This window comes from Electrona antarctica (assembly GCF_951216825.1).
Source record: "Electrona antarctica genome assembly, chromosome: 17".
NCBI lineage: Eukaryota > Metazoa > Chordata > Actinopteri > Myctophiformes > Myctophidae > Electrona > Electrona antarctica.
Genome location: NC_136798.1, coordinates 34,470,269 through 34,496,323, shown reverse-complemented (window position 1 = coordinate 34,496,323; position 26,055 = coordinate 34,470,269). Strand labels below are relative to the sequence as shown.

Genomic DNA, 26,055 nt, shown 5'->3' with positions numbered 1-26,055 from the left:
TAGGGATAAGGGTTAAGGGGTGGCGCAAGATATGGGTGTCAAAAAATGGCATTAAAAAAACATGTCCTAACATAACTATGTGTGTGTGTGTGTGTGTGTGTGCATGTGCGTGCGTGCGCTTGCGTGCGCAGACCGTCCAGTGACGTACCTGTACAACACCCTCCACTACTATGAGCGCCACCTGAGGGAACGAACCAACCTGAAGAGAAAGCTGGTGCACGCCATCATGTCCTCGCTGAAGGTGGGTACAGACAAGACGTCTCTGAATGAATTAACTCCTTTAGACCGGTTCTAAAAAAAGCCTTCTAAAGGCCTTATTCATACTCAACTTTTAGGTGATTGATTGATTGATTGATTGATTGAAATATTTACAGTTTGCAGAATTACAGTACATTTCAGTGATAAGGTGGCCACCGAAACGGTGGTTAGTAAAAACAAGAGAGATGTGTTTGGGTGAGCGTTGAGTCCCTTATCACCGCGGCGTGACGTCATGTTGCGGTTTTCGATGATCACCTTATCACCTAAAACTGGAGTAAATGGCGCATTTATATAGCGTCTTTATCCACGGCGCTTTACATAGATTGTGCATTACATTCACCCATTCACACACACATTCATACACCGATGGCAGAGGAAGGCACCAACCTGCTCATCGGGAGCAATTAGGGGTTCAGAGTCTTTCTCAAGGACACTTCGATACAAACTCAGGGGGAGCCCTGGATCGAACTGGAAACCTTCCGGTTCCCAACCCCTGAGCCGCCCTGGTATGAATAGAGTTTCAGAAAAGCGTTCCGGAATTGTATACATTCACCCCCAAAAGAGAGAGAGTGAGAATGGAGAGAGAAAACAGACAGTTAAGGTCTCCACACACCGGGCGCGAATCGGATGCGAATTCGGATTTTTAGCTGCGTTGCTCCATCGGTTTTCCGAAAAACGCGGCCGGTGTGCAACCACCTTTAGCCTCTGTAACAGATGGAAACATGAAAAAGAAAAATGCTAAATGAAAGACAGGCATACAAAGATTTGTGGAATTCATATAGATTTGTTGTGATTGGTTGGTACTACGTGGGTCTCTCCCTGGTAATTTATGGTATAAATATGAACCTTTTTTATTTTATGTTTTTAGGACAACCGGACCCCGGGGTGGTGTCTGAGTGACACCTACCTGAAGTGTGGCATGAACGCCAGGGAGGACAACGTGTGGATCCCCGACGACACCTACTACTGCAAGCTGATTGGCCGCCTGGTTGACAATATCCTTTCCTATTGGCCGCTGGGTCTGTCCGTCAGCCCGCAGCGGCAAAACTGCGACACAGTTTTCCGCCCCGCGAAGGCAGGGACTTTCGTTCTATAGTCTTTAGGCCGTGACGGAGGGGTGCCGTCTCAAGCGAACCTGAGCCAGGAGAGACACCACCGAGTGAGCTAAAGCGAGCAAGTTGCCATGAATCGCTGCGTTCCGTGAATCTGTTTTGTCACTCGCTACTCAGTCTGGCCAGCAGGCAGCAGACTGGTATGTCACAACGTCACCTGTTTCGTAGCCACGTTGTTGCTGAGACGGCAGCCCCTCCCTTTGTGCGGCAGAAAACGGTGTTGTGTCAAAACTCTGTGTTACGGACCCTTACCTGCTCCTACAGTTACCTCTGGAAGGTGCACGTAACCCATTCAGGACAGGAACCCCTTTTGGTGTTTTATGCATTATGTTATACTTTAGCTGTAAACACCAGCAGATCTACAAGCTCACGAATTGTAGATCTGCTATTTTTGAAAAATCGTTTCTTTCAGAGCGAACGTTTTTAACTCAAATCTTTGTTTCATGGGGGGGAGGTCCCTGGAACAACATATTTTGAGATGGGGGGTGGGGGGGGGGGGGGGGGGTCGGCGGCCAATTACATATATTTTTGGTGTCCTTGACATGAAATGGTTTGAGAACCACTGACAGAAATCTGTGATTTAGTAGCCATTTAAAAAAAAATCAGCCTCAGGTCTAAATGGGTAGCCAGTAGTTGTCACATTTTCAAGACTTTTCAAAAATGTTCATAGCAGATGTACAAGCTGTGAGCTGAGCTGTGCGGTTATTTTTTAATAGACGGCGCTAACCGGATTTAATCGGTTAAAGACGAATACGGTTTTCACACTTATAGAGCATACCCACGGGCATAATGAGGACATATCTATCATTACAGTAGATGCCAAAAAACATTAGAAAAATAAATCACCAAAGATAATTTGTATTTTTTTATTTGACCCAACATCCTTTCTTCTGGGGTCTCCCTGACACTAAATATATTTCCAAATATATATCCGCGGCCGAACACAACATATTAATTTGGGGGGGGGGGGGGGGGGTCTTCAACATGAACCACTGCCTTGTGGTGTGTCCTCTCCTTAACGTGAGCCCCCCACCCATGGCAGGGAAGTCCCCGGGTCCCTTCCCCAACTGTGACTGGAGGTTCAACGAGTTCCCCAACCCGGCGGCCCACGCTCTGCACGTCACCTGTGTGGAGCTGATGGCTCTGGCAGTGACGGGGAAGGAGGTGGGCAACGCCCTGCTCAACGTGGTGCTGAAGAGGTACGCGCGCGCACACACACACACACACACACACACACACACACACACATCGTGAAAACTGTACGGTATGAACTGAGAGCAGACAAGAAGACCTGTTGAAGACCTGTACTGTATATTGTTGCTGATGAACAGAAACCTCTGTCTCTTTAACATACTACTTCATCAGTGTCTGGTGGTGAGGCTATAGAGTGTCGCAGTCCTGCCCCCTTTCATGACGACGCCAGGCCCAGGAAATGAATCCCAATGCATTTTCCTCATAGACATTTCAAAAAGTATTTATTTAAAGACCTTTTAAGCGTCGTACAAAGCCAACTCGAGTTGTGACAAATCATGACAACAAACACAATATTTTGGACCAAACAAATAATTACAAAGAAGAAAAACAAAAAAAGATTTTTTTCTACTTTCTAATTCTTTGTTTGGCCCAAAACATTGTGTTTATTGTCATGATTTGTCACGACAAGAGTTGGCTTTGTCCGCGGCGTAAACGTCTTTAAATAAATACTTTCTAAAAAAGTCTATGAGGAAAATGAACGGGGATTTATTTTCCGGGTCTCTCGAGGGGGCGGGACTGCGATGCTCTATTGGACGACAATCTAGATGAAATACTTAACGTTTTGAGACGGAGTCTCTCTTCGTGGTGAAATCCACCAGCAGCATGAATGTGTCATCCATCCGTTGTTGTCCTTTGTGCTTCCAGCCAGCCTCTGGTACCCAGAGAAAACATCACGGCCTGGATGAACGCCATCGGACTGGTGATCACCGCACTGCCTGTAAGACGCACGCACGCACGCACGCACGCACACACGCACGCACGCACGCTTTGTTTGTGAAATCTTATTTTCTTTTGTGTGATTCTTTCATAATTAACGCCCTTCTTGATCATACTACTACAGCGTCGAACGAAAGTGTCAAAAGTAGCAGATCCACACGGTTGAGCTCGTCGATCTTCCACTTATGATACTATGATGATGATATGATACTATCTGATCGGCTACTAAAATATCTACAAATATCTATAACAAATATCTTCTCTTATGGGGGTTCCCCTCATGGCACAAAACCTTTTCAGATGGTGGTTTGTGGCCAAATGCATATCAAGTTGGGGGTCCTTAACACGAAAAGGTTTGAGAACCGGAGCGGGAAACCTGCAAAAAATATGATATGATTGATAATTATACATTTCAGCTTGCATTCCATTCTCTTGCATATTGTACCTTAGTGGGTAGCTTTCTGTAATCACGTTTGCAGTCTCACTCTCTAGTCATGGTGCGGTGGGGGAGAGGAGAGCAGGCTTTGTGTCCCATTGTTCGTATAGGGCTAGTCTCCCATTGGCTTAGACGCCAGCCAATCACGAAAATCTCACCACTGCATCGCTACTAGTATCCTGTCCTATCATTGATCAGCTCTGCAAGCTGATATAAAAACCCAGTGGATTCCAGTCTAGGGCCATTGCCTCAGCCCCCTTCTCCCTCTGTGTGTGTATGTGTGTGTGTGTGTGTGTGCGCGCGTTGTTCCAGGAGCCCTATTGGATCGTTCTCCACGACCGCATCGTGTCGGTGCTGGGCTCCCCGGCGCTGACGTCGGAGGCGGAGTGGGCGGGCTACCCCTTCGCCCTGCTGGACTTCACGGCGTGCCACCAGAGCTACAGCGAGATGAACTGCAGCTACGTGCTGGCGCTGGCACACGCCGTCTGGCACCACTCCTCCATCGGCCAGCTCTCCCTCATCCCCAAGTGAGTGCGCGTGCGTGTGCGCGCCAGTGTTGATTTCATAGACTAAAACTAAAGACTACCTTTTTCCACTGACGAAAACTAAATGAAAGCTAAGCTGTGCTGACTAAAACTAAGACTAAATATTCTTACAATTCCGTCAACAAATACAAACTAAATGTTAGGAAGGGACTAGTGGACAAGATTTTACAATTAGTTGGACACTACGACGCGTTGTGGGCGTCACAAAAAGAAAACTGTCAATAACGACGGCATCAAGGCACCGCCAAAATACATTTTGTTCGACTAAATCAAATGTATATTTAGTCGACTAAAATCGTATGATATTTAGTCGACTAAAACTAGACTAACTAAAACATTCCAGGTGACTAAAATGTGACTAAAACTAAATAAACTATTCAAGAGACTATGACTAAAACTAAAATCAAAATTTGCTGCCAAAAACAACACTGAATGAATGAATGAATGAATAGTTTATTTCGGTACTTACATTTTCAAGTTTAAAAGACAGTTGTGTTACATGATCAGGTTTTGCACCGAAAAGGTGTGAGCTGAAGCCAAAGCTTATTATGCCTACCCTTTTTTAAGAGTAACATTAGTTACTGACAAAACAAAAACAAAGTAAGTAACAAAGTAAGTATGTGAGTGTGTCTGTGTGTGAGTGTGTCTTCGTGCGTGCGTGCAGGCTTGTCACAATTATGACATAATCGCCTAAGCGCAATTATTGTGTGCATAATCGTTAATCATTTCCATCTCCATCCTCAATCATCTCCATCTGTGTGTGCAAAGCAGAGTAAACTAGAATGCTATCTGGCCCTAAACAGAGAATATGCAGTGGCAGAATACCTAACTAGGTACAGACTCAGTGAGCAGTCTTGCGATCGAGAAAGGCCGCCATAGGCAGACCTGTATCCCGAGAGAAGACAGACTATGCACCCACTGCACACAAAATGAAGTGGAAACCGAGCTACACTTCCTAACCATCTGTCCATTGTACCAAGACATCAGAGACACATACTTCCCACAGATTACAACCACACACGGAGATTTTGAAAACATGACCAATGACAAAAAACTCCCATATCTGCTGGGCGAAGTACAACAATGTGCAAACACAGCAGCAAGATTTGTGAGTTGCTGTGATAGGAGAAGGATATCAAACGGAACACAACCACCCTAAAGACTAATCATTGTGTATATTCCTGCACTATACCTGTCATCTTGGTACAATATAGAAATTGATCTATTGAAGATTCTGACGTTCAAATGTACATATTTTTTTGTTTTGATTGTATTGATGTATTGTTGTATTGTGCTTTCTGCTTTGGCAATGTAAACGTATGTTTTCTCATGCCAATAAAGCCCTTTGAATTGAATTGAATTGTGTGCAGGTTCCTATCAGAGACACTCAGACCCATCGTGCAGACAGAGTTCCAGCTGCTGTACGTCTACCACCTGGTGGGACCGTTCCTCCAGCGCTTCCAACAGGAGAGGACACGGTGCATGCTGGAGGTAGTGCACGCACACACACACACACACACACACTGGATGTTTAACTATGGGGTCAGAACAGTATCAAAAGTGTCACGGTAAATCTTACATATTTGTAACTCACAAGTTCAGATTTGCAACTCACGTGAGTGAACTCACAGGTTCACATTTGTGTTTTGTATCCACAAGTTCAGATTTGTGTTTTGTATCTGTATTTCGCATCTGTGTTTTGTATCTGTGTTTCACAACTGTGTTTTGTATTTGTGTTTCAAACACAGATGCGAAACACGGATACAAAACACAGATTCAAATTACAGATACAAAACACAAATACAAAACACAAATACAAAACACAGATGCGAAACACGGATACAAAACACAGATGCAAATTACAGATACAAAACACAAATACAAAACACAGATGCGAAACACGGATACCAAACACAGATGCGAAATACAGATACAAAACACAAATGTGAACCTGTGAGTTCACTCACGTGAGTTGCAAATCTGAACTTGTGAGTTACAAATATGTAAGATTTACCGTGACACTTTTGATACTGTTCTGACTCCATATTTAACTGTGATCTCTCGCTCTTGAAACGTATAGTCCTGGGTTTGTGGCGTGTGTAAACAATAATTGCGATTCTCGAAGCAGTCGTCCACCCCAGCCCACCTCCAGTCGCTGTCATTAGAATGACAGAGCTCCTCACATTCATGTGAATCAGAGCATTCAGAGGCATGCTTGCGCGCACACAGCTGCAGCCCCTCGGCGTAATGTACTGTATGCTCCGTCGTGCGAAGGTGCAGAGAACGGACGAGAATAGCCAGACCTCCAGGCTCACAGCGGTCGCTTCCACAGGATCCACTGCATCCAAGACTGGTTGCCATGACTTTGTGAAGCCTCTTGTGTTGTCACGGAGGAGCTGTTTCTACAGCGGAACCACACTCATTACCTCCTTTAATTATACCAATCATCCAATGTAGGAGTGTCCCTATGAATCCAAACCTTGCGAGTATGGCCTTCCTCGCCACGTGTAAGAGTATTCAGACTAATTTGCGTGCGTGTGCGTGTTTTTCAGATCGGTGTGGCCTTCTACGAGATGCTCCAGGCAGTGGACCAACACAGCCAACATCTGTACTACATGGACCCCATCTGTGACTTCCTCTACCACATCAAATACATGTACACTGGAGACAGTGTGAAGGAGCAGGTGCGTGTTTGTTTGTTTGTTTGTTTGTGTGCTTTCAAAAATAGTCAATGTACAAGCTTGCGTGAGCTTATAGATCTTCCAAGTAATTGTACTGTGACTCTCTCTCCCTCCCTCTCCCCCTCTCTCTTTCCCTCTCTGCCCCCTTCTCTCTCTCCCCCACTCTCTCCATCTCTCCCTCTATCTCTCTCTCTCTCTCTCTCTCTCTCTCTCTCTCTCTCTCTCTCTCTCTCTCTCTCTCTCTCTCTCTCTCTCTCTCTCTCTCTCTCTCTCTCTCTCTCTCTCTCTCTCTCTCTCTCTCTCTCTCTCTCTCTCTCTCTCTCTCTCTCTCTCTCTCTCTCTCTCTCTCTCTCTCTCTCTCTCTCTCTCTCTCTCTCTCTCTCTCTCTCTCTCTCTCTCTCTCTCTCTCTCTCTCTCTCTCTCTCTCCCCCTCCCTCCCTCCCTCCCCAGGTGGAGAAGATCATCATGACTCTACGTCAGGGCATGAAGATGCGCCTGCGTTTCATCACACACAGCATCATGGAGCCTTCCTCCTCCTCCTCCTCTAACGCCAACGCAGCTCCCCCGCCGGCCGCCGCAGCATCCTCCTCTTCCTCTCACCCGGCAACCATATCCTCGGTGTCGTCCCCTCGCCCGCGCAACACACACACACGCCCATGTCGGTGACCTAGATGCTCACACACACACACACACACACACTCTCACTCGCAAGTCCAGTCTCCCCTCTGCATCAAATGTGTGAGATTGATAGACGCACGCATCTGTTTAAATGTTTTAGGGCGTAGAGTTCGATTTTTCTAAAGGTTGACGTGCAACATTATTTTGTAACATATAGAAATGACCGTGTGGAAGAAGTTGTTTTTGTCCATTTAATTGTTTTGTAAACTGCAATCATGACCTTTTTGTATGTCTCTTTTTCTCCAGACAGATTTTCATGTGACCTCTAAGAATAATGTCTTTGTCTAAAACGTTGACGGGTAGCAACATGTTGGAGTGGAAACGAAGAAAAAATAATAATATGATGTAACCTAGCCATGAATGCCAAATGTTTCTGCAATTTAATATGTTTTCCAGATATGTTTTCAATTAAATGCTGTCTATTAACCCATTTAGGACTGAGACGAGATTCTACAAATGTCTTCTAAATCATGACAGTTTTCTGAAAAACCCATGTTTCTATGTCAGTGGTTCTCAAACAATTTCATGCCAAGGACCCCAGAAAGGATATGTAATCGGCCGCCGCCGACCCCCATCAGGGACCTCCCAGAAGCAAAGATTTGAGTTAAAAACTTTCACCGTGAAAGCATGCATTCAAAGATTTGCGCCACATTGTCACAATTTTTCAAAAATAGCAGATCTACAAGCTCGTAGCGCGGCACTCGGTGCCGCGCTACGAGCTTGTATATCTGCTATTTTTCCAATAGCTGATGTATAACATAATGGTTAAAACACCAAAAAGGGGTTCCCGTCCTGAACGGGTTGACCCCTTTCACCCTGGGGTCCCTATTTTGGGCATGTCATTATTGGTGAACTTCTTCAAGAGTAGATGATCCTCAAGCTCACGTTGTCATGTTGTGGAGCTTGCGGACGTGAGCTCGTGTGAATTCTGAGCTTGTAGATTAGCTATTTTTGTTTACGACATAGTATATAGGGCTCAAGTGGTTCGATTGATGTTTTTATTCTCAAAATTAGAGTAGTCCATTTATTTTCTTTTTTTTTTTTACCTTTTTGTCCCCTAGTTTGTTGTTATGCCAATTAATTCCTCCTCACACATGTCTGTTGCCACTGGCTGTTTTACCCCTACTGGCTCACCTGCCAGTGAGGAGCCCCCACCGGGAGGACGTACTGTTGTATCCTACTGGCTCACCTGCCAGTGAGGAGCCCCCACCGGGAGGACGTACTGTTGTATCCTACTGGCTCACCCGCCAGTGAGGAGCCCCCACCGGGAGGACGTACTGTTGTATCCTACTGGCTCACCTGCCAGTGAGGAGCCCCCACAGGGAGCACCGCTGTCATACTCCTAGTCTCGCGTATATAGCCAGACGACTATTCCACAATCTTCGAATGCTTTACATATAGAGTCTGGAACTACATCTCCCGAAATCCGATTCCATTTCGGTTCACGAAAATATATTTAAAATATCTTCACATTTTATTTTTATATTTCAATTTCTGCTAAGCAGCTAAGCTATAGAATGCTTAGATGATTTAGATTTTTTTATTAGGATAAATCTGCGCGGCCGTAAAGACGACACAAAAAGTGAAAATACGGAGATAAGAGGTTTGTGCCCGACGGCAGCGATATGAGACCCGTGACGGTGGACAGCCCTACAAATGGATGTTTATAATGATATAATAACATTCGAGGTTTTCATTACGGAAATATGTTGTAAATAATATCTCATATGAAGTTACTCTTTAACTGCCATTGGATTTTATATCATTTTGGGATCCAACAGCCTCCAGCTCTGAGCATCCAGTGCCTTCTGATTGGTTAATAGGACACTGCATTTCTGATTCTCTGTGGATGTTCTTTTCTCTGTTGCTTTGGTCCATGTCTTTCTTTTTATAGTTTGTATTGTGCACTGTTATATTGACTCAATAAAGAGGATTTTGTAATTGGTTCAGCTTTTATTTACGGTCATTCAGTTCATGTAATATCACTCTAGAGGTGTCCATGGTTAACTGGTAGAAAACACAGACCCACATGATGAAGTACTTGTTCCTTGCTGGTCATGTGCAGTATGCTTGATATCTAACCCATGCTGTTGAAGATGCATGTGCTCCATGCCTATAGGCTAAGCTGTGAACCTTGTCTGATTCTGGATCAGTGTCTCTGCACACCAGTCTGGGGAGCAGACTATCATACAGATCAAGAAAGAGGCTGTCACATGCAATGTCATATTGTCAATGGCAATAGCACAAACTTTGGCATGCTACTAGTCCTATACATACCCCATTCAAACCTATTTAGGTTCATCTTACGGTGGACATGTTTGCCTGAAAAGGCGTTTAACTCATTTAACGCCATTCGCAATGGCAATAGCACAAACTTTGGCATGCTACTAGTCCTACATACTTACACCTAGAAACCCCATTCAAACCTATTTAGGTTCATCTTACGGTGGACATGTTTGCCTGAAAAGGCGTTTAACTCATTTAACACCATTCGCAATGGCAATAGCACAAACTTTGGCATGCTACTAGTCCTACATACTTACACCTAGAAACCCCATTCAGACGTATTTAGGTTCATCTTACGGTGGACAAAAGGAATCTTTGAAATGTTTCATTGTTTTAGAAATATTGTGCTTTTAAATTTGAGAAATTCAGAATGGGGTCAATGGCAGATTTTGGCAAGTAAAGATTTGAGTGGGGTTTGAACCCACAACCTCCAGATCATGCAGCCAGTGTGCTAAGTCACTGATCTACTTGCTAACTGCCACAATGCAGTATGCACTTTTTATAATTTAGCTTACTGTGGAGACACATGCTGGAACTTTTTACTTTGAAATGTTTTGTAGTTTCTGAGTTATTTAACTTAAACGCCCAATGCATTCTCAATGGCAATAGCACAAACTGTGGCATGCTACTAGTCCTACATACTTACACCTAGAATCCCCATTCAAACCTATTTAGGTTCATCTTACGGTGGACATGTTTGCCTGAAAAGGAATCTTTGAAATGTTTCATAGTTTTAGAAATATAGTGCTTTAAATGTGAGACATTTATAATGGCAGATAGTGGCAACTGTGGCACGTCAAAACGTTTTACTTTGAAATGTTTTGTAGTTTCTGAGTTATTTAACTTAAACGCCCAATGCATTCACTCTCTTTGAACCCACAACCTCCAGATCATGAAGCCAGTGTGCTAAGTCACTGATCTACTTGCTACCTGCCACAATGCAGTCTGCTGTTCCCTTTGAGTACAACATTGATACAAAAATAAAATAACAGGAGATTTGTCTATTGTTTCTTTTGCTGTTGTTTATCTCTAGACGTTCGAATGTTTATGAACCACAATGGAAATAAGTCTCTGGCTCTTCTGTCATTATCTAATCAGCCTTTTAAGAACAGCATGCACAGTAGCTCACTGGGTACAGATCCTGCCTGGGAATCAGGAGGCTGCAGGTTCAAGTCCTGGCTCTGACATAGTCTCCCAAAATTATGAAAATATGACATACTATAGTATGCCGTCCCAAACCATGGACTATAGTATGTCATTTTTTCATGATTTTAATCTTTATTTCAAATCCTCCAAAATTACGAAAAACGACATGCTATAGTATTCCGTCCGAAACCATGAACTATAGTATGTCGTTTTTCATGATTTTCATCTCTTTTTCAAATAGTCCAAAATCACGAAAAACTACATGCTATAGTATGCCGTCCGAAAAAAATTATAACTTTGGCATGCTACTAGTCCTACATACTTACACCTAGAATCCCCATTCAAACCTATTTAGGTTCATCTTATGGTGGACATGTTTGCCTGAAAAGGAATCTTTGAAATGTTTCATAGTTTTAGAAATATAGTGCTTTTAATTTGAGAAATTTATAATGGCAGATAGTGGCACGTCACTTTCACTTTCACCTAGAAACTCCATTCACACTTTTTATAATTCAGCTTACTGTGGAGACACATGCTGGAACTTTCTACATTGAAATATTTTGTAGTTTCTGAGTTATTTAACTTAAACGCCCAATGCATTCTCAATGGCAATAGCACAAACTTTGGCATGCTACTAGTCCTACATACTTACACCTAGCAAGCCCATTCTAGCCTACTTAGGTTCATCTTACGGTGGACATGTTTGCCTGAAAAGAAATCTTTGAAATGTTTCATAGTTTTAGAAATATAGTGCTTTCAAATTTGAGAAGTTTACAATGGAGCTCAATGGCAGACATTGGCACGTCAAAAAAGCACTTTCACCTAGAAACTCCATTCACACTTTTTATAATTCAGCTTACTGTGGAGACACATGCTGGAACTTTTTACTTTGAAATGTTTTGTAGTTTCTGAGTTATTTAACTTAAACGCCCAATGCATTCTCAATGGCAATAGCACAAACTTTGGCATGCTACTAGTCCTACATACTTACACCTAGACACCCCATTCTAGCCTACTTAGGTTCATCTTATGGTGGACATGTTTGCCCGAAAAGGAATCTTTGAAATGTTTCATAGTTTTAGAAATATAGTGCTTTCAAATTTGAGAAATTTACAATGGAGCTCAATGGCAGACATTGGCACGTCAAAAAAGCACTTTCACCTAGAAACTCCATTCACACTTTTTATTATTCAGCTTACTGTGGAGACACATGCTGGAACTTTCTACATTGAAATATTTTGTAGTTTTTTAGTTATTTAACTTAAACGCCCAATGCATTCTCTATGGCAATAGCACAAACTTTGGCATGCTACTAGTCCTACATACTTACACCTAGCAAGCCCATTCTAGCCTACTTAGGTTCATCTTACGGTGGACATGTTTGCCTGAAAAGGAATCTTTGAAATGTTTCATAGTTTTAGAAATACAGTGCTTTCAAATTTGAGAAGTTTACAATGGAGCTCAATGGCAGACATTGGCACGTCAAAAAAGCACTTTCACCTAGAAACTCCATTCACACTTTTTATAATTCAGCTTACTGTGGAGACACATGCTGGAACTTTTTACTTTGAAATGTTTTGTAGTTTCTGAGTTATTTAACTTAAACGCCCAATGCATTCTCAATGGCAATACCACAAACTTTGGCATGCTACTAGTCCTACATACTTACACCTAGAAACCCTATTCAAACGTATTTAGGTGCATCTTACGGTGGACATGTTTGCCTGAAAAGGAATCTTTGAAATGTTTCATAGTTTTAGAAATATAGTGCTTTTAAATTTGAGAAATTCAGAATGGGGGTCAATGGCAGATTTTGGCAAGTAAAGATTTGAGTGGGGTTTGAACCCAACACCTCCGGTGCGCGGCCGTCGCGTATTGTTTAGCTAAACGGCCCTAAACGAGGTCCCGTTCATTCTCTACGGTAGTGAATTTTCACTACGGGCGCAGTACCGCTTCCGGCCGCAACGTGGGTGCGGACGACGGCCGCGGCGCTGTCCTAAACTTCGGTACCGATGTAATATATGTCTGGCCACAGAGTGGGTGTGGATGGGCTGGCCTTGGCGCTGTCCTAATCTCGCAGCCGATGTAATATACGTCTGGCCACAGAGTGGGTGTGGATGGGCTGGCTGTGGCGCTGTTCTGAATGTCGCTGCCAAATGCCTCTGTTCTTCTTCTCTCGAGTTATGTTTATCCTCTCGTCTCGTTGTATTTTGTTATGCTCATCATCATCATCACATTTGTGTTACTTTATCACAGCGAACAATCACATCAAGGTCTGTGAAATATTTAGTAATGAATAGCTGACTCTCTCGCGATTTTGGCGTTTACGTTTTAGATATTTTTGGACGAGATTAATGCCTGGATTCATATATGTCTCTCTGCCTGTTTAATGTTTACGTCATATACATGAAGTCCCGAGCAGAAGCAGAAACTGACAGGTCGGTACAATGCATTGTCTCGACCACAGAAACGCCGATAAAGACGTGTAACATAATGTGTATACATTGACAGATTTTTTATTTTGCACGTCTTTGACAAAGGAAGGGATGCTAATCGAATTAGCGTGTTAGCGTCGTCGTAAACAGACGTTGTATGGCTCAATGGGCACGAACAGACCACTCTCTGACTTGTCAAAGGAAACGTTTTAATGCTTATATGTCTTGGTGATTTGGTGAATGTAGTGGATTCGTTTTTAGATCGATCAGGGATCTGTTAATTGAGTACTGTGCTGAGCTGTTACTGTACATGGAGCTGAACTCATGCAACCAGCAGACAAAATAATAACTCACTGTATCAGTGTTTACTCCTTAGACCCTACACAAGACCCGATGTTATATTTCATGATGTAACATTTATTTGACTGAGTTTAATGGTCTGATTTGTTGAAAATAGCTGATCAACAAGCTCGTAGATCGCCTAGTTTCAAATAGCCGATGTGTAGTAGCTTTAGCTGATGTTGATGCTATTTAAAAAACAAAACACAAAATCTGGGGGTCCCCGGACCCCTCACTGTGCTATTGGAAGCTATATTGTTATTATAGGTCAGTCAATAAACACTGAAGTTGGTGCTTTCATTTAAGTACATTGATTCACAATACCAGAATGCACTTTTAATTATAATACATGAAGCAGACAGCCCTGTGATTAAATCTTTAGCATTACACTGCAACCACACTGGAATGTTTTATTCACAATGAAAGTTATTGTACTCATATCATGGTGTAGTCAAGCACAGTTGATTCATATTGTAATCGATCTGGGATGTTAACATTGTGCACAACTGTGTTCAATGAATTGCCTCATCTGCTACATTAACTGTTATTGCTATTCCTAGAGCATGTTGACATAGACAGGACAGCTTAGTTAATAGCATCTCTGTGTTATAATTAATGGGCTTGGTTGGTTAAATGATTTTATTAGACAAATGTAGAACAGTATAAGTACAGTCAAAACAACATAATTCACATGCAAGTAAAGGCATGGTGTTGCAAAGCAAAAAAAGCACTGGTAGAGTACTATCCGAGCTTCTGCCTGGGTATAGGGTTCGAATCCCTACAGCGCTGTGACCTGCTGACTGCCTCACCTTAGTCCTCTTTGTATGTTTACATTAAATATGAAATGCACTATTTCACTAGAGTGTAAATACGCTGTGTTCAGATTACCACACTTGAAACCCAAATATATTGTCTACCATACAACAGTAATACAACAACATAATTTGTGTGATCTAATGCAGTGTTTTCCAAACTGTGGGTCTCTCACTCAACAGTAAACAAGCCAACATACAGTTTAAGTGTACACTGTACACTTGAGTTTTGGTGTTTAGTAAGAGTCATGACTGTACTTTTCAAGGTGTATAGCTTGCTGCAAGCTGATACTTTATTTAGTATTTTCAACAGTTGTAGACCTGAGGACCTATGCTTTCATGTCAGTGGTGCTCAACCTTTTTCATGTCATGGACCCCAGAATTATCTGTATTTCACCGCCGACCCCCATCTAAAAATATGTAGTTCCAGGGACTGGATGATTTTCCAAACATAGCAGATCTACAAGCTCATAGTGCGGCACTCGGTGCCGCGCTATGAGCTTGTAGATCTGCTATTTTCCAATAGCTAAAGTATAACATAATCCTTAACACCAAAAGGGGTTCCCGCCCAGAATGGGTTAACCATACAACAAGTCCCTGCTTCACACAACACCAGCTGACACCTCCAAGGCTTCCTGGGTGATGGCGAGATGGAGGGATCAGTGGAAGGCAGCAGAACATCCAGGCTTCACCACTACATCAAGGATCCCACAGATGTTCCTGGCCAGCCAGCACCTGCCCCGCATGGAGTAGACAACCCTCAATCGTCTGAGGACAGGTGTGGGACGTTTCAGTACAGCAATGCAGAAGTGGGGTCTGACAGATGTGTAGGCAGGAGAAAGAGAGAGAGATGAACAGACTATATAATTGCAAAACATGGTTACAGTCAGTAGCAGGCAACTTTTGTGTTTTAGTTAACGAGTGAGTGAGCGGCAGACCTTGGCGACGCAGTGCAGGCGTTGGGGGCTGCCTTCATGGACGCACAGGTCAAAGTCTCCTTCTGGAGGCGAGGAGGAGGAGGGCTGCCACATCCCCTCACAGTCCAACTGTCTGTATGCCTCTACTGTGCCTGAGGAACGCACACACGCACGCACGCACACACATACAAGTGTTGATAAAAACAAATTACTACAACTTTTTACATAGAGAGAGAATGGACTCTGAAAGGAATGGAAGCACCTTAAGGAATACAAATCATTGTGTGTACACTGTTTATACCCCTACACTGCTTACAGCAAATGACATCTGTATAAAGAAATTATGTTATATAAACAGAGCAATACATTCTCCATTCGTTTTATTTTTAGGATAGGATTTCAACTGCTGCTAGCCGATACATTTGCACTATATATTGTATCCCATTTCTATTTTCTTTATCTTTGTATGTGTATATAAGAGTTGTGTAATTTCAGAGTTCAGCAGAAATGTTTAAAAGTATTTTGGTGTGATGATTTATAACAGCCACTAGATGGCAATGATGATGACTATATACTATTGCTATATCTAGACCAATGGTTCCCAAACTTTTTCATGTCAAGGACCCCCAAATTGACACTAATTAGCCCGCGGCCCCCCCATTTGAATACATATGCCAGGGACGCCCCGCCCCATAAGGGAAGATTTTTTTTATGGCTCAATCCGTTTAATTTCAAGGACCCCCATTTTTACATGCATTAGTCTACGGACCCCCATTTCTGGCATTTCTATCTCTGGGTCCCCCAATTTATATTTTCAAATCAATGTTAATTTAACTATGAGAGTGTACAAATGGAACCACTTGGTTCCATTTGTACACTCTGAGTTACAGACCCATAAGGGTCCATTTGGTTACTAACTATCATTTAGCTGCATGGGGACCCCCTGGAACTCCCTCAAGAACCCCTGAGGGTCCCCGGACCCCACTTGGTCATCTAGATGGAAAGAATTTATCCAAATTCATGAATTCAATCATAACTAAATATAAGCAGTATAGAGTAGAAAATCAGAGAAATAAGTCAGACACAGTGGTACAATTATAACTTATAACTGGTATAATTATATATTTTACATCCAGGTATGTCATTACCAGGCAGTTAACTGATCAATAACTAACTTTAACTATGGATACATCTTCCATGAGGGGGAATCGAACTCCAGTCTCCAAACCCCCTACAAAGAAAAGTGAAAAATTCTGATTGGGTGAAAAAGATGGCAAAACTGCCTGGCAACAAAGGCAAGCCTTCGTTTCATTGGCTGTCCGGCTGTGCCGATGATGGATATTTTATAGACATGGACACGTATATATCAATCAGTTGATATTTTAATAGACAGTTGACACACAGTGTCAGTGTGCACAGGACACAGAACTAAGTTGGGACATGCAATACTCTGTGTGTGTGTGTGCCAACTGCTTTAGAGTTATTTACAGCTAGTCCGTAAAAACAAAGCCTTTTGTTAAGAATGCGGCCAGGCACCCCAGGGGGTCTGGGTGCTGTTTCTAACCATCCTCTGCTACCATACCATCAGCTAAAACACCCCAGGTGGGTCGGGGGTTCTGTTTCTGACCATAGGAACAGCTCCTATCTCCAACTGTTAAACCAACAGCTGTGTGTGTGTGCAGAGAGCTTTCTGCTCCCTGCTCCAGAATTGATGAATCTACACTGTGTATTTGTGCTTAATCATTTAGACTGGTTAACAATATAGTTTGAACAATTTCATTACATGTGTTCGGCATACTTCATATATAGTATAGATATTGAATTAGTCTTATTTGGTATAAAACATAGAGTGACACATGAGCTGCATGCCATGTGTATGTCCCGCCTCCTCCTTGACCGGAAGAGCCTATGAGTTTCCAGGGAGGGGGGCGGGACTTAGAAGTTAGTAAATACTTGGACGCAGTGAAACTTCTAGAGAGTCCACACTGATTAGCTATGCTGTGACTCCATGTATTTCACGGGGCCTTCCGCCCGTGGAAAGCCTTGTACTGAGTTATTCTGTTCAATAAAGCTGATCAGAATGTGACGACAACCTGCTGGTCTTCTCCTTTCTTCCTTCGACGACCATCACTGCTAACGACACAATTTGGGTAACTTGGTGCTAAATATACATCATAAATGGAGCCCAACGGACTGGAGGAAAGATGGTGTATTTTCTATGCCACGCTGAACGGACCTGCGACCTGCTGGGGGTCACTTTTGTGGCTCTGTGTCGTAGCGGTGATGGGGTGATCGAGGTGAGTTGGGGTGAAGAGGGGGGTCGTCTGCTCAGTGGCAACGCGTGTTTTCATTCACCATTGTTTTATTTTTTCTGTAAACGCCAGGCGAGCTAGTCATAAACTTGTCTTTATCCCTTTATCTCGCATTTTTTACGACAATTAAGTACTTAACTACTTTTTGATAGTCCGTCGTCAAGTGATGGTTGTCATGAAGCATTCCTGGCCAATGTGCAGAAGATGTAGGTCTTTTAAATCTATGTAATTATTACCTTCTGCTTCAAATGTGAAGCGTGTGTTCAGAGTAGCGTTCCTTATAGGGTAAGGCAGTTGCAAACTGGACGCGTTTTTCGGGGGAACCGGGAGGCGCGCCTGGTGTGCGATTGTCTTTCATGTCCACTTGCTGTTTGCGTGGCTGCTCTCGTATTAAATGGAAGTGCACAATATTTGGACGGTTTTGTGCGTTCCTGAGGGCAAGCCGAAGGTGTTTAGTAGGATAACTGGGCCCTACGTTGCTGGGTGTGTGGAGTAGTAGTCTGCTTTTGGATTATTAATATTAATATTTATTAATATTATTCTTCTGAGATTATTGTCGGACTACGCAAGGCCCAGTAAGACGAGCCGGCGTGCGTATTGCAAAACAGGGATTTTGTGACGTATATATATATACGATGCATATGTGCGCGCACTTCGACGTGTGCGTGTTTTTTCTTGCATTGCTGCTGGGGATATGTGCGGGCATATGGGGATTATTTTTATTAGATTAATTGTGGTTCCTGTTTTGTGCCTGTGCTGTTTTCTCCGTGCGCGGTGGTTTTGTGGGAGAACACGTTGTGCGTTGATGTTTAGGTAGGATGAGATCTCTTATTTTTGTCTGTGGTTCGTTATGGGACCGTATGGTGGCGGGGGGTTTCTCCGGGGGAACCCCCCCTGTTTTCTGAAGTGTTTAAACTTTAATATTGTTTTTCGTTTGCGTTGTGGTTACGTTCCCTGTGATGTCTGTGATGTGGGGGACGGGCTGATTCGTTTTCGATATGTTTGTCATCTGTAGCAGGATTCACGACGACTTGTTGAGGTCTTGTTATTGTTGTTTGGTCGCGGCCATGTTTTTACCCAGGAGGCCTTTGCGGTTATTCTGCGTGCCTGTCTGGGGCTATGGAGCGGCCGTGCTCTCTTTGTTCCCGGTCGAGAGGGGGGGGTGTCTTGTTTCTTTTTAGACTCTCTTCACACTTCCGGTGTGTGATGCGGACTGTTTATGCTTTTTGTTTTTCACTTTCCCAGTTACAGGGGATGTGGGGATGTAGAATGCTTGAACTAGAAGCGTTGTTTCTACACTTGAGCTGGTTTTCTGTCAGCAGCTCTTGTTAAAGTTGTTCCCTTACGCCCGCTGCGTGCGTGCGCGTGTGCGTGTGGGTGTGCGCTCTTTCGGCGCTGTTTTGTTTTCTTTGGGGACTTTGAGTGACAGTTTATCTTTGGCTTGACAAAGCCTATGGTTTTGGCGTGCGTGCGTGCGTGCGTGCGTGTGCCTTGAGTGCGTGGTACGTCTGTGATATGCGTGCGACGGTGTGGCTGTACTGTACGTGTGTACTTGTGGATGGTTGTTTATGGTGCGTGCGTGCCTGTGCCTTGCGTGGGTGCGTCTGATGAGTGCGTGATGAGTATGTATGACTGTACTCGATGTGTGTAGTGCGTGCCTGTGCCTGTGCGTGGGTGCGTGATGGATGCGTGTGTCGGTTGATTTATTCCACAGACTGTACGGCTGTACTGAGAGTGATGTTATGGATGGCGTAGCACTGTTTTCTGTGATGATCAGATTTTTGTCATGAGCCATGTGGGTCATGGCTCAAGGGGGGAGTAATAGGTTAATACATTTATGAACAAACTAGATAAATGAACGAAATTAATAGGAGGTTAACAAATAAACTGGATGCATGAACAAACTGGATGCATGAACTAAATTAGATAAGGGAACTATAATATGGCTATTCATGTACGTTAGAGTGTACAAATGTATAAGAGTGAAATTATATTTGAGAAATTATTTAAAGTGCATTTATGGACATTTTCTGTGTTAAAATGTGGAGCTAAGAGTAACCACTGGGCATATAGTAACCACGATAGCGAGTCTATTAACTTCACTGTAGGAATACGGTGTGGGGTTAGGCCCGGGTGAAAATAGTAGCTATAATAGGGTGTTACCTCATTTTTGATCAGTGACTGTTTAAAGGTGGATTGACTTTTTTCTTAAATGAATAATATAGATATTACAGTAGGGAGGTTCATTTAAATTTTGACGGAGACAACAGCTCAGTCTATTTTTGTTGTCTTGTGCTCAAAAACTCAGAGATTGGGGACAATTAAGGTTTAAAGAATGTGGGTTCAATTTGGGGGTCCGAATAAAATTTAGAAGGTAAATGACAAATGCATCTCAAATTGGAAATGGTTACATTTAGGTAAAAGTTAGGTATAGGTTAATTAGGGATTGTTAAAAAAAACAGTTCTTATTAGTAAAATTTATATATAGTTCTGCGTGAGTAATTTGATTCTGGGACAAAAACAGTTGCTTAGGGTGAACTCAGTATGGGGTTGGTTGTATGCAAATGAGTGTGTGGGTGATGGGGTAACTATTCCCATGCATGTGTGTGTGTGTGTGTGTGTGTGAGATTGTGTCACAGAGTTTACAGGCCAGGGAACTTTTCATTGAAAAAAGGCATAGCAATAGTAGACGTGTCTACTATGATCTTTTTTATTTTGGTGGTGGATTTATGGCTTGGTACACCTGTCACAGGTGTCAGAAGAAACGTACAGTATGTTTGCCAGGCCGTATGAAGCTTGAGTTTGGGGTAGGCACCAGCCAGGGGTTTCAATGAAAAGGTCACACAAGCCTGAGAGTGTTTGTGGTGTGAATGAAATCGAGAATTGATTGAGAATAATGTATGTGTGAGTGAATTAATGATTAAATGTACTTCATACTAGACTTACTTAATTCAAGAAGGTTCTAGCTATGTCCGGTGAAATATTGCTAGTAGAAGCCATTCTAAAAGTGATAGTTAAATGAGTAAATACATACAGAGCTACGTGTGAGGAATTGCAATGACAATTTTAGCATGCTCTGACGGAATGTGCTTTTAGGGAAAGAGGGGGAGAGAGCTAAAATCCCTTCTCACCCTAAAATAGTCTTAAGATAGAGAGCTTTAGGGCCAGGTGTGGACATCCTGTCCCTTCCTTATCTCCTATCACTGTCTGTTTTAAAAGGCCCACTGAGCTGTCCTGCAGGCAGCTATTTATTGGGGGTGCTATTTAGAGAAACAGATGGGACAGTGTTTGAAGAAGGAGTGAAGAATGACTGATTGACCAGTGGCATGCAATGACATGTACACAAAGTGATGTCTGCTTTTGGAGTCTGATGTCAAGAGTAGATCGTAAGGACTACAGTTTCAAGGGAGGGTATTATGGTGTGAATTTGAAGTATTGGCTTTAGTTAATAGTGCCTGTTTGTGTGTCGGGTGATGAAAGCGGCGGCTGACAGCCTTACTACATAACAGTGATCACAGGAATTCGCAACCCTGTGTTCTGAGCACGACTAGCTGGTAACATGACGGAGGGGGAGTTGACCCATATCTCTAGGAGTGGAGGTTTCAGCCGAGGGATGATCACCCACGGTTGAACCTTTTAGGGTTAAACAAGCCAGCCCCTCAGCTCAAAACACCTGTCCATCAATACGTTTGGTGACGTGACATCAGTGAATTTAGATAGTTCAGTGACACTATATGAACTAGGGAGGTTAGCAAAGAGAATGAGATTAATGCCAGAGAGGTCATCTTAGTGACCAGTAGCTTGTAGTGTCATCAAACATCCTAAGAAATGATTGGGGATATTTGTAGTGGGAGCCTGTATTGTATCCTATTAATAGGTGTGGAGGAGAGGAGAGGAGTCCATCCATGGATTCCTGAAGGTGTCGAAAGTGACATCTGACTGCACCAAAAGGATCACGGGGAGACCACCAGGTCTAGATGATGTCAACGGTGACATCTGAACAGCACCAAGGAGGTCATCCCGAGGGCAGAGAGTCCAGGGGGGTGTGTCTGCGGCAGCTGTCTACACAACACTACGAGAACAGCGACAGAGGAGCTCCTAACTCAGCTTCTACCGTCGGAAATCAACAGCAGGTGACTTTCACAGACCTGTGTTCGCTACAGGACTCGGAGGTGTTGGATCGAACACTATTTCTGCGGCTACGGGCTGGTGCCAACTGGTTCTCCTTCTGCATTAGGAGGGAGGAGAGGTCCAAGGGAGGCTACGGCCCACGGGCCGGTGCAAACTGGTTCTCCTTCTGCACTAGGAGGGAGGAGAGGTCCAAGCCAGACCGTTCCAATGTTCGTATACAGGAGCGTTCCTGCTACAGGAGCGTTTCAATGCTTTTGCTGTCATGATTGACATGACTAAGCAATAAGCTGTCCACTAAGAGCCTTGTGATGCTCAAAGTGAGTTCTACTGAGTTCTACTGCTGACTGCAGTTAAGCTGTGGTTCACGTGTGTGCTGTGACAACAAGCATATGGTGACAACGGTCTGCTTCAAACCTACAGATCTGAGAGCTATGTGCGAGCTCTGAGAATCAAGAAGGAGGTTCCAAGCGTTTTTATTCTATAGGCGAAAAAAATAATTGTGGGAACCGTTTCCTACTGCGCGTTGAACGTCTGAACAATTTGCGTCATGGAAAGAAAAAAAATCGTGTTTCATCTGCATTGTGATTAATGTTGGAAAATGTTGTTCTAATGTTTGTATGTTGTATTCTGTGCTGACATAGGTCAAAGTAGATATAACAAGGTACTGAAATAGTACTGTTAAAGGGATGTTTGTTTTTATGATTAACCATTTTGTCATGCTATGAGTGTTAACTTTTCAATTACAGGTAGTTGTATTCAATCAATATAGGAATTTGATTTAGTCTAAACAGGATGTAACCAATATAGGAATTTGATTTAGTCTAAAATAGGATTTCAGTTAAAGTATAGGTATTTGAATGTAATCAATATAGGAATTTGATTTAGTCTAAATAGGATTTCAGTTAAATAAGGAGTTTAATTTCTGTTTTAAATATGGTTCAGTTTCAGGTCTGTATAAGAGATACAACAGAACAAGCCCCATGCTTGTTCGGTTCTAATTTGATACAATTTAGGTAGTTAACAAGAGGCTTCTGTGTCCAGGGAGGTCTATCACGTTGTACTATGGTTAAAATGATTAATTTTGAATTTTGGAAAAAAGAAATATTTTTGGCAATTTATTTTTGGAAAAATTAATTAGGCAGGTTATGACTTATGATGCTGTCATGGTATTGCAACAGGCGTAAGAGCCTGTTGAGGGAGGATGTGATGGATATTTTATAGACATGGACACGTATATATCAATCAGTTGATATTTTAATAGACAGTTGACACACAGTGTCAGTGTGCACAGGACACAGAACTAAGTTGGGACATGCAATACTCTGTGTGTGTGTGTGCCAACTGCTTTAGAGTTATTTACAGCTAGTCCGTAAAAACAAAGCCTTTTGTTAAGAATGCGGCCAGGCACCCCAGGGGGTCTGGGTGCTGTTTCTAACCATCCTCTGCTACCATACCATCAGCTAAAACACCCCAGGTGGGTCGGGGGTTCTGTTTCTGACCATAGGAACAGCTCCTATCTCCAACTGTTAAACCAACAGCTGTGTGTGTGTGCAGAGAGCTTTCTGCTCCCTGCTCCAGAATTGATGAATCTACACTGTGTATTTGTGCTTAATCATTTAGACTGGTTAACAATATAGTTTGAACAATTTCATTACATGTGTTCGGCATACTTCATATATAGTATAGATATTGAATTAGTCTTATTTGGTATAAAACATAGAGTGACACATGAGCTGCATGCCATGTGTATGTCCCGCCTCCTCCTTGACCGGAAGAGCCTATGAGTTTCCAGGGAGGGGGGCGGGACTTAGAAGTTAGTAAATACTTGGACGCAGTGAAACTTCTAGAGAGTCCACACTGATTAGCTATGCTGTGACTCCATGTATTTCACGGGGCCTTCCGCCCGTGGAAAGCCTTGTACTGAGTTATTCTGTTCAATAAAGCTGATCAGAATGTGACGACAACCTGCTGGTCTTCTCCTTTCTTCCTTCGACGACCATCACTGCTAACGACACAATTTGGGTAACTTGGTGCTAAATATACATCACCGACTATTCACGACCGGCCGGCGCGTGAAGCCAGTGTGCTAAGTCACTGATCTACTTGCTACCTGCCACAATGCAGTCTGCTGTTCCCTTTGAGTACAACATTGATACAAAAATAAAATAACAGGAGATTTGTCTGTTGTTTCTTTTGCTGTTGTTTATCTCTAGACGTTCGAATGTTTATGAACCACAATGGAAACAAGTCTCTGGCTCTTCTGTCATTATCTATTCAGCCTTTTAAGAACAGCATGCACAGTAGCTCACTGGGTACAGATCCTGCCTGGGAATCAGGAGGCTGCAGGTTCAAGTCCTGGCTCTGACATAGTCTCCCAAAATTATGAAAATATGACATACTATAGTATGCCGTCCCAAACCATGGACTATAGTATGTCATTTTTTCATGATTTTCATCTTTATTTCAAATCCTCCAAAATCACGAAAAACGACATGCTATAGTATTCCGTCCGAAACCATGAACTATAGTATGTCGTTTTTCATGATTTTCATCTCTTTTTCAAATAGTCCAAAATCACGAAAAACGACATGCTATAGTATGCCGTCCGAAAAAAATTATAACTTTGGCATGCTACTAGTCCTACATACTTACACCTAGAATCCCCATTCAAACCTATTTAGGTTCATCTTATGGTGGACATGTTTGCCTGAAAAGGAATCTTTGAAATGTTTCATAGTTTTAGAAATATAGTGCTTTTAATTTGAGAAATTTATAATGGCAGATAGTGGCACGTCACTTTCACTTTCACCTAGAAACTCCATTCACACTTTTTATAATTCAGCTTACTGTGGAGACACATGATGGAACTTTTTACTTTGAAATGTTTTGTAGTTTCTGAGTTATTTAACTTAAACGCCCAATGCATTCTCAATGGCAATAGCACAAACTTTGGCATGCTACTAGTCCTACATACTTACACCTAGACACCCCATTCTAGCCTACTTAGGTTCATCTTACGGTGGACATGTTTGCCTGAAAAGGAATCTTTGAAATGTTTCATAGTTTTAGAAATATAGTGCTTTCAAATTTGAGAAATTTACAATGGAGCTCAATGGCAGACATTGGCACGTCAAAAAAGCACTTTCACCTAGAAACTCCATTCACACTTTTTATTATTCAGCTTACTGTGGAGACACATGCTGGAACTTTCTACATTGAAATATTTTGTAGTTTTTGAGTTATTTAACTTAAACGCCCAATGCATTCTCTATGGCAATAGCACAAACTTTGGCATGCTACTAGTCCTACATACTTACACCTAGCAAGCCCATTCTAGCCTACTTAGGTTCATCTTACGGTGGACATGTTTGCCTGAAAAGGAATCTTTGAAATGTTTCATAGTTTTAGAAATATAGTGCTTTCAAATTTGAGAAGTTTACAATGGAGCTCAATGGCAGACATTGGCACGTCAAAAAAGCACTTTCACCTAGAAACTCCATTCACACTTTTTATAATTCAGCTTACTGTGGAGACACATGCTGGAACTTTCTACATTGAAATATTTTGTAGTTTCTGAGTTATTTAACTTAAACGCCCAATGCATTCTCAATGGCAATAGCACAAACTTTGGCATGCTACTAGGGCTTGCCCACGTCAAAAGCTAAACGGCCGACATTGGCACGTCAAAAAAGCACTTTCACCTAGAAACTCCATTCACACTTTTTATAATTCAGCTTACTGTGGAGACACATGCTGGAACTTTCTACATTGAAATATTTTGTAGTTTCTGAGTTATTTAACTTAAACGCCCAATGCATTCTCAATGGCAATAGCACAAACTTAGTTAGTTTTAGAAATATAGTGCTTTTAAATTTGAGAAATTCAGAATGGGGGTCAATGGCAGATTTTGGCAAGTAAAGATTTGAGTGGGGTTTGAACCCAACACCTCCGGCGCGCGGCCGTCGCGTATTGTTTAGCTAAACGGCAGACATTGGC

General features: G+C 42.6%; 1 protein-coding gene and 1 long non-coding RNA gene across 3 annotated transcripts in view; one reads left to right on the top strand and one right to left on the bottom strand.

The window, feature by feature from the left end:
* The window catches only part of med23 (mediator complex subunit 23), a 46,902-nt gene extending 37,276 nt beyond the window's left edge, over positions 1-9,626 (top strand). The window contains exons 23-31 of one of the 2 annotated variants that reach the window (XR_013792023.1): positions 132-241; positions 1,127-1,253; positions 2,404-2,569; positions 3,270-3,342; positions 4,090-4,304; positions 5,693-5,813; positions 6,875-7,006; positions 7,454-8,850; positions 9,004-9,626. Coding sequence is in view for 1 of the 2 variants with exons in the window: in XM_079525556.1 (XP_079381682.1) it covers positions 132-241; positions 1,127-1,253; positions 2,404-2,569; positions 3,270-3,342; positions 4,090-4,304; positions 5,693-5,813; positions 6,875-7,006; positions 7,454-7,669 (1,160 nt within the window). In the remaining variant the exon portion in view is untranslated. Of the gene's footprint in view, positions 1-131; positions 242-1,126; positions 1,254-2,403; positions 2,570-3,269; positions 3,343-4,089; positions 4,305-5,692; positions 5,814-6,874; positions 7,007-7,453 lie in introns of both variants that reach the window. The other variant, XM_079525556.1, reaches the window with a different exon arrangement.
* LOC306940467 overlaps positions 1-26,055 on the bottom strand; it is a 560,182-nt gene that overhangs the window by 184,330 nt on the left and 349,797 nt on the right. The window lies entirely within an intron of this gene.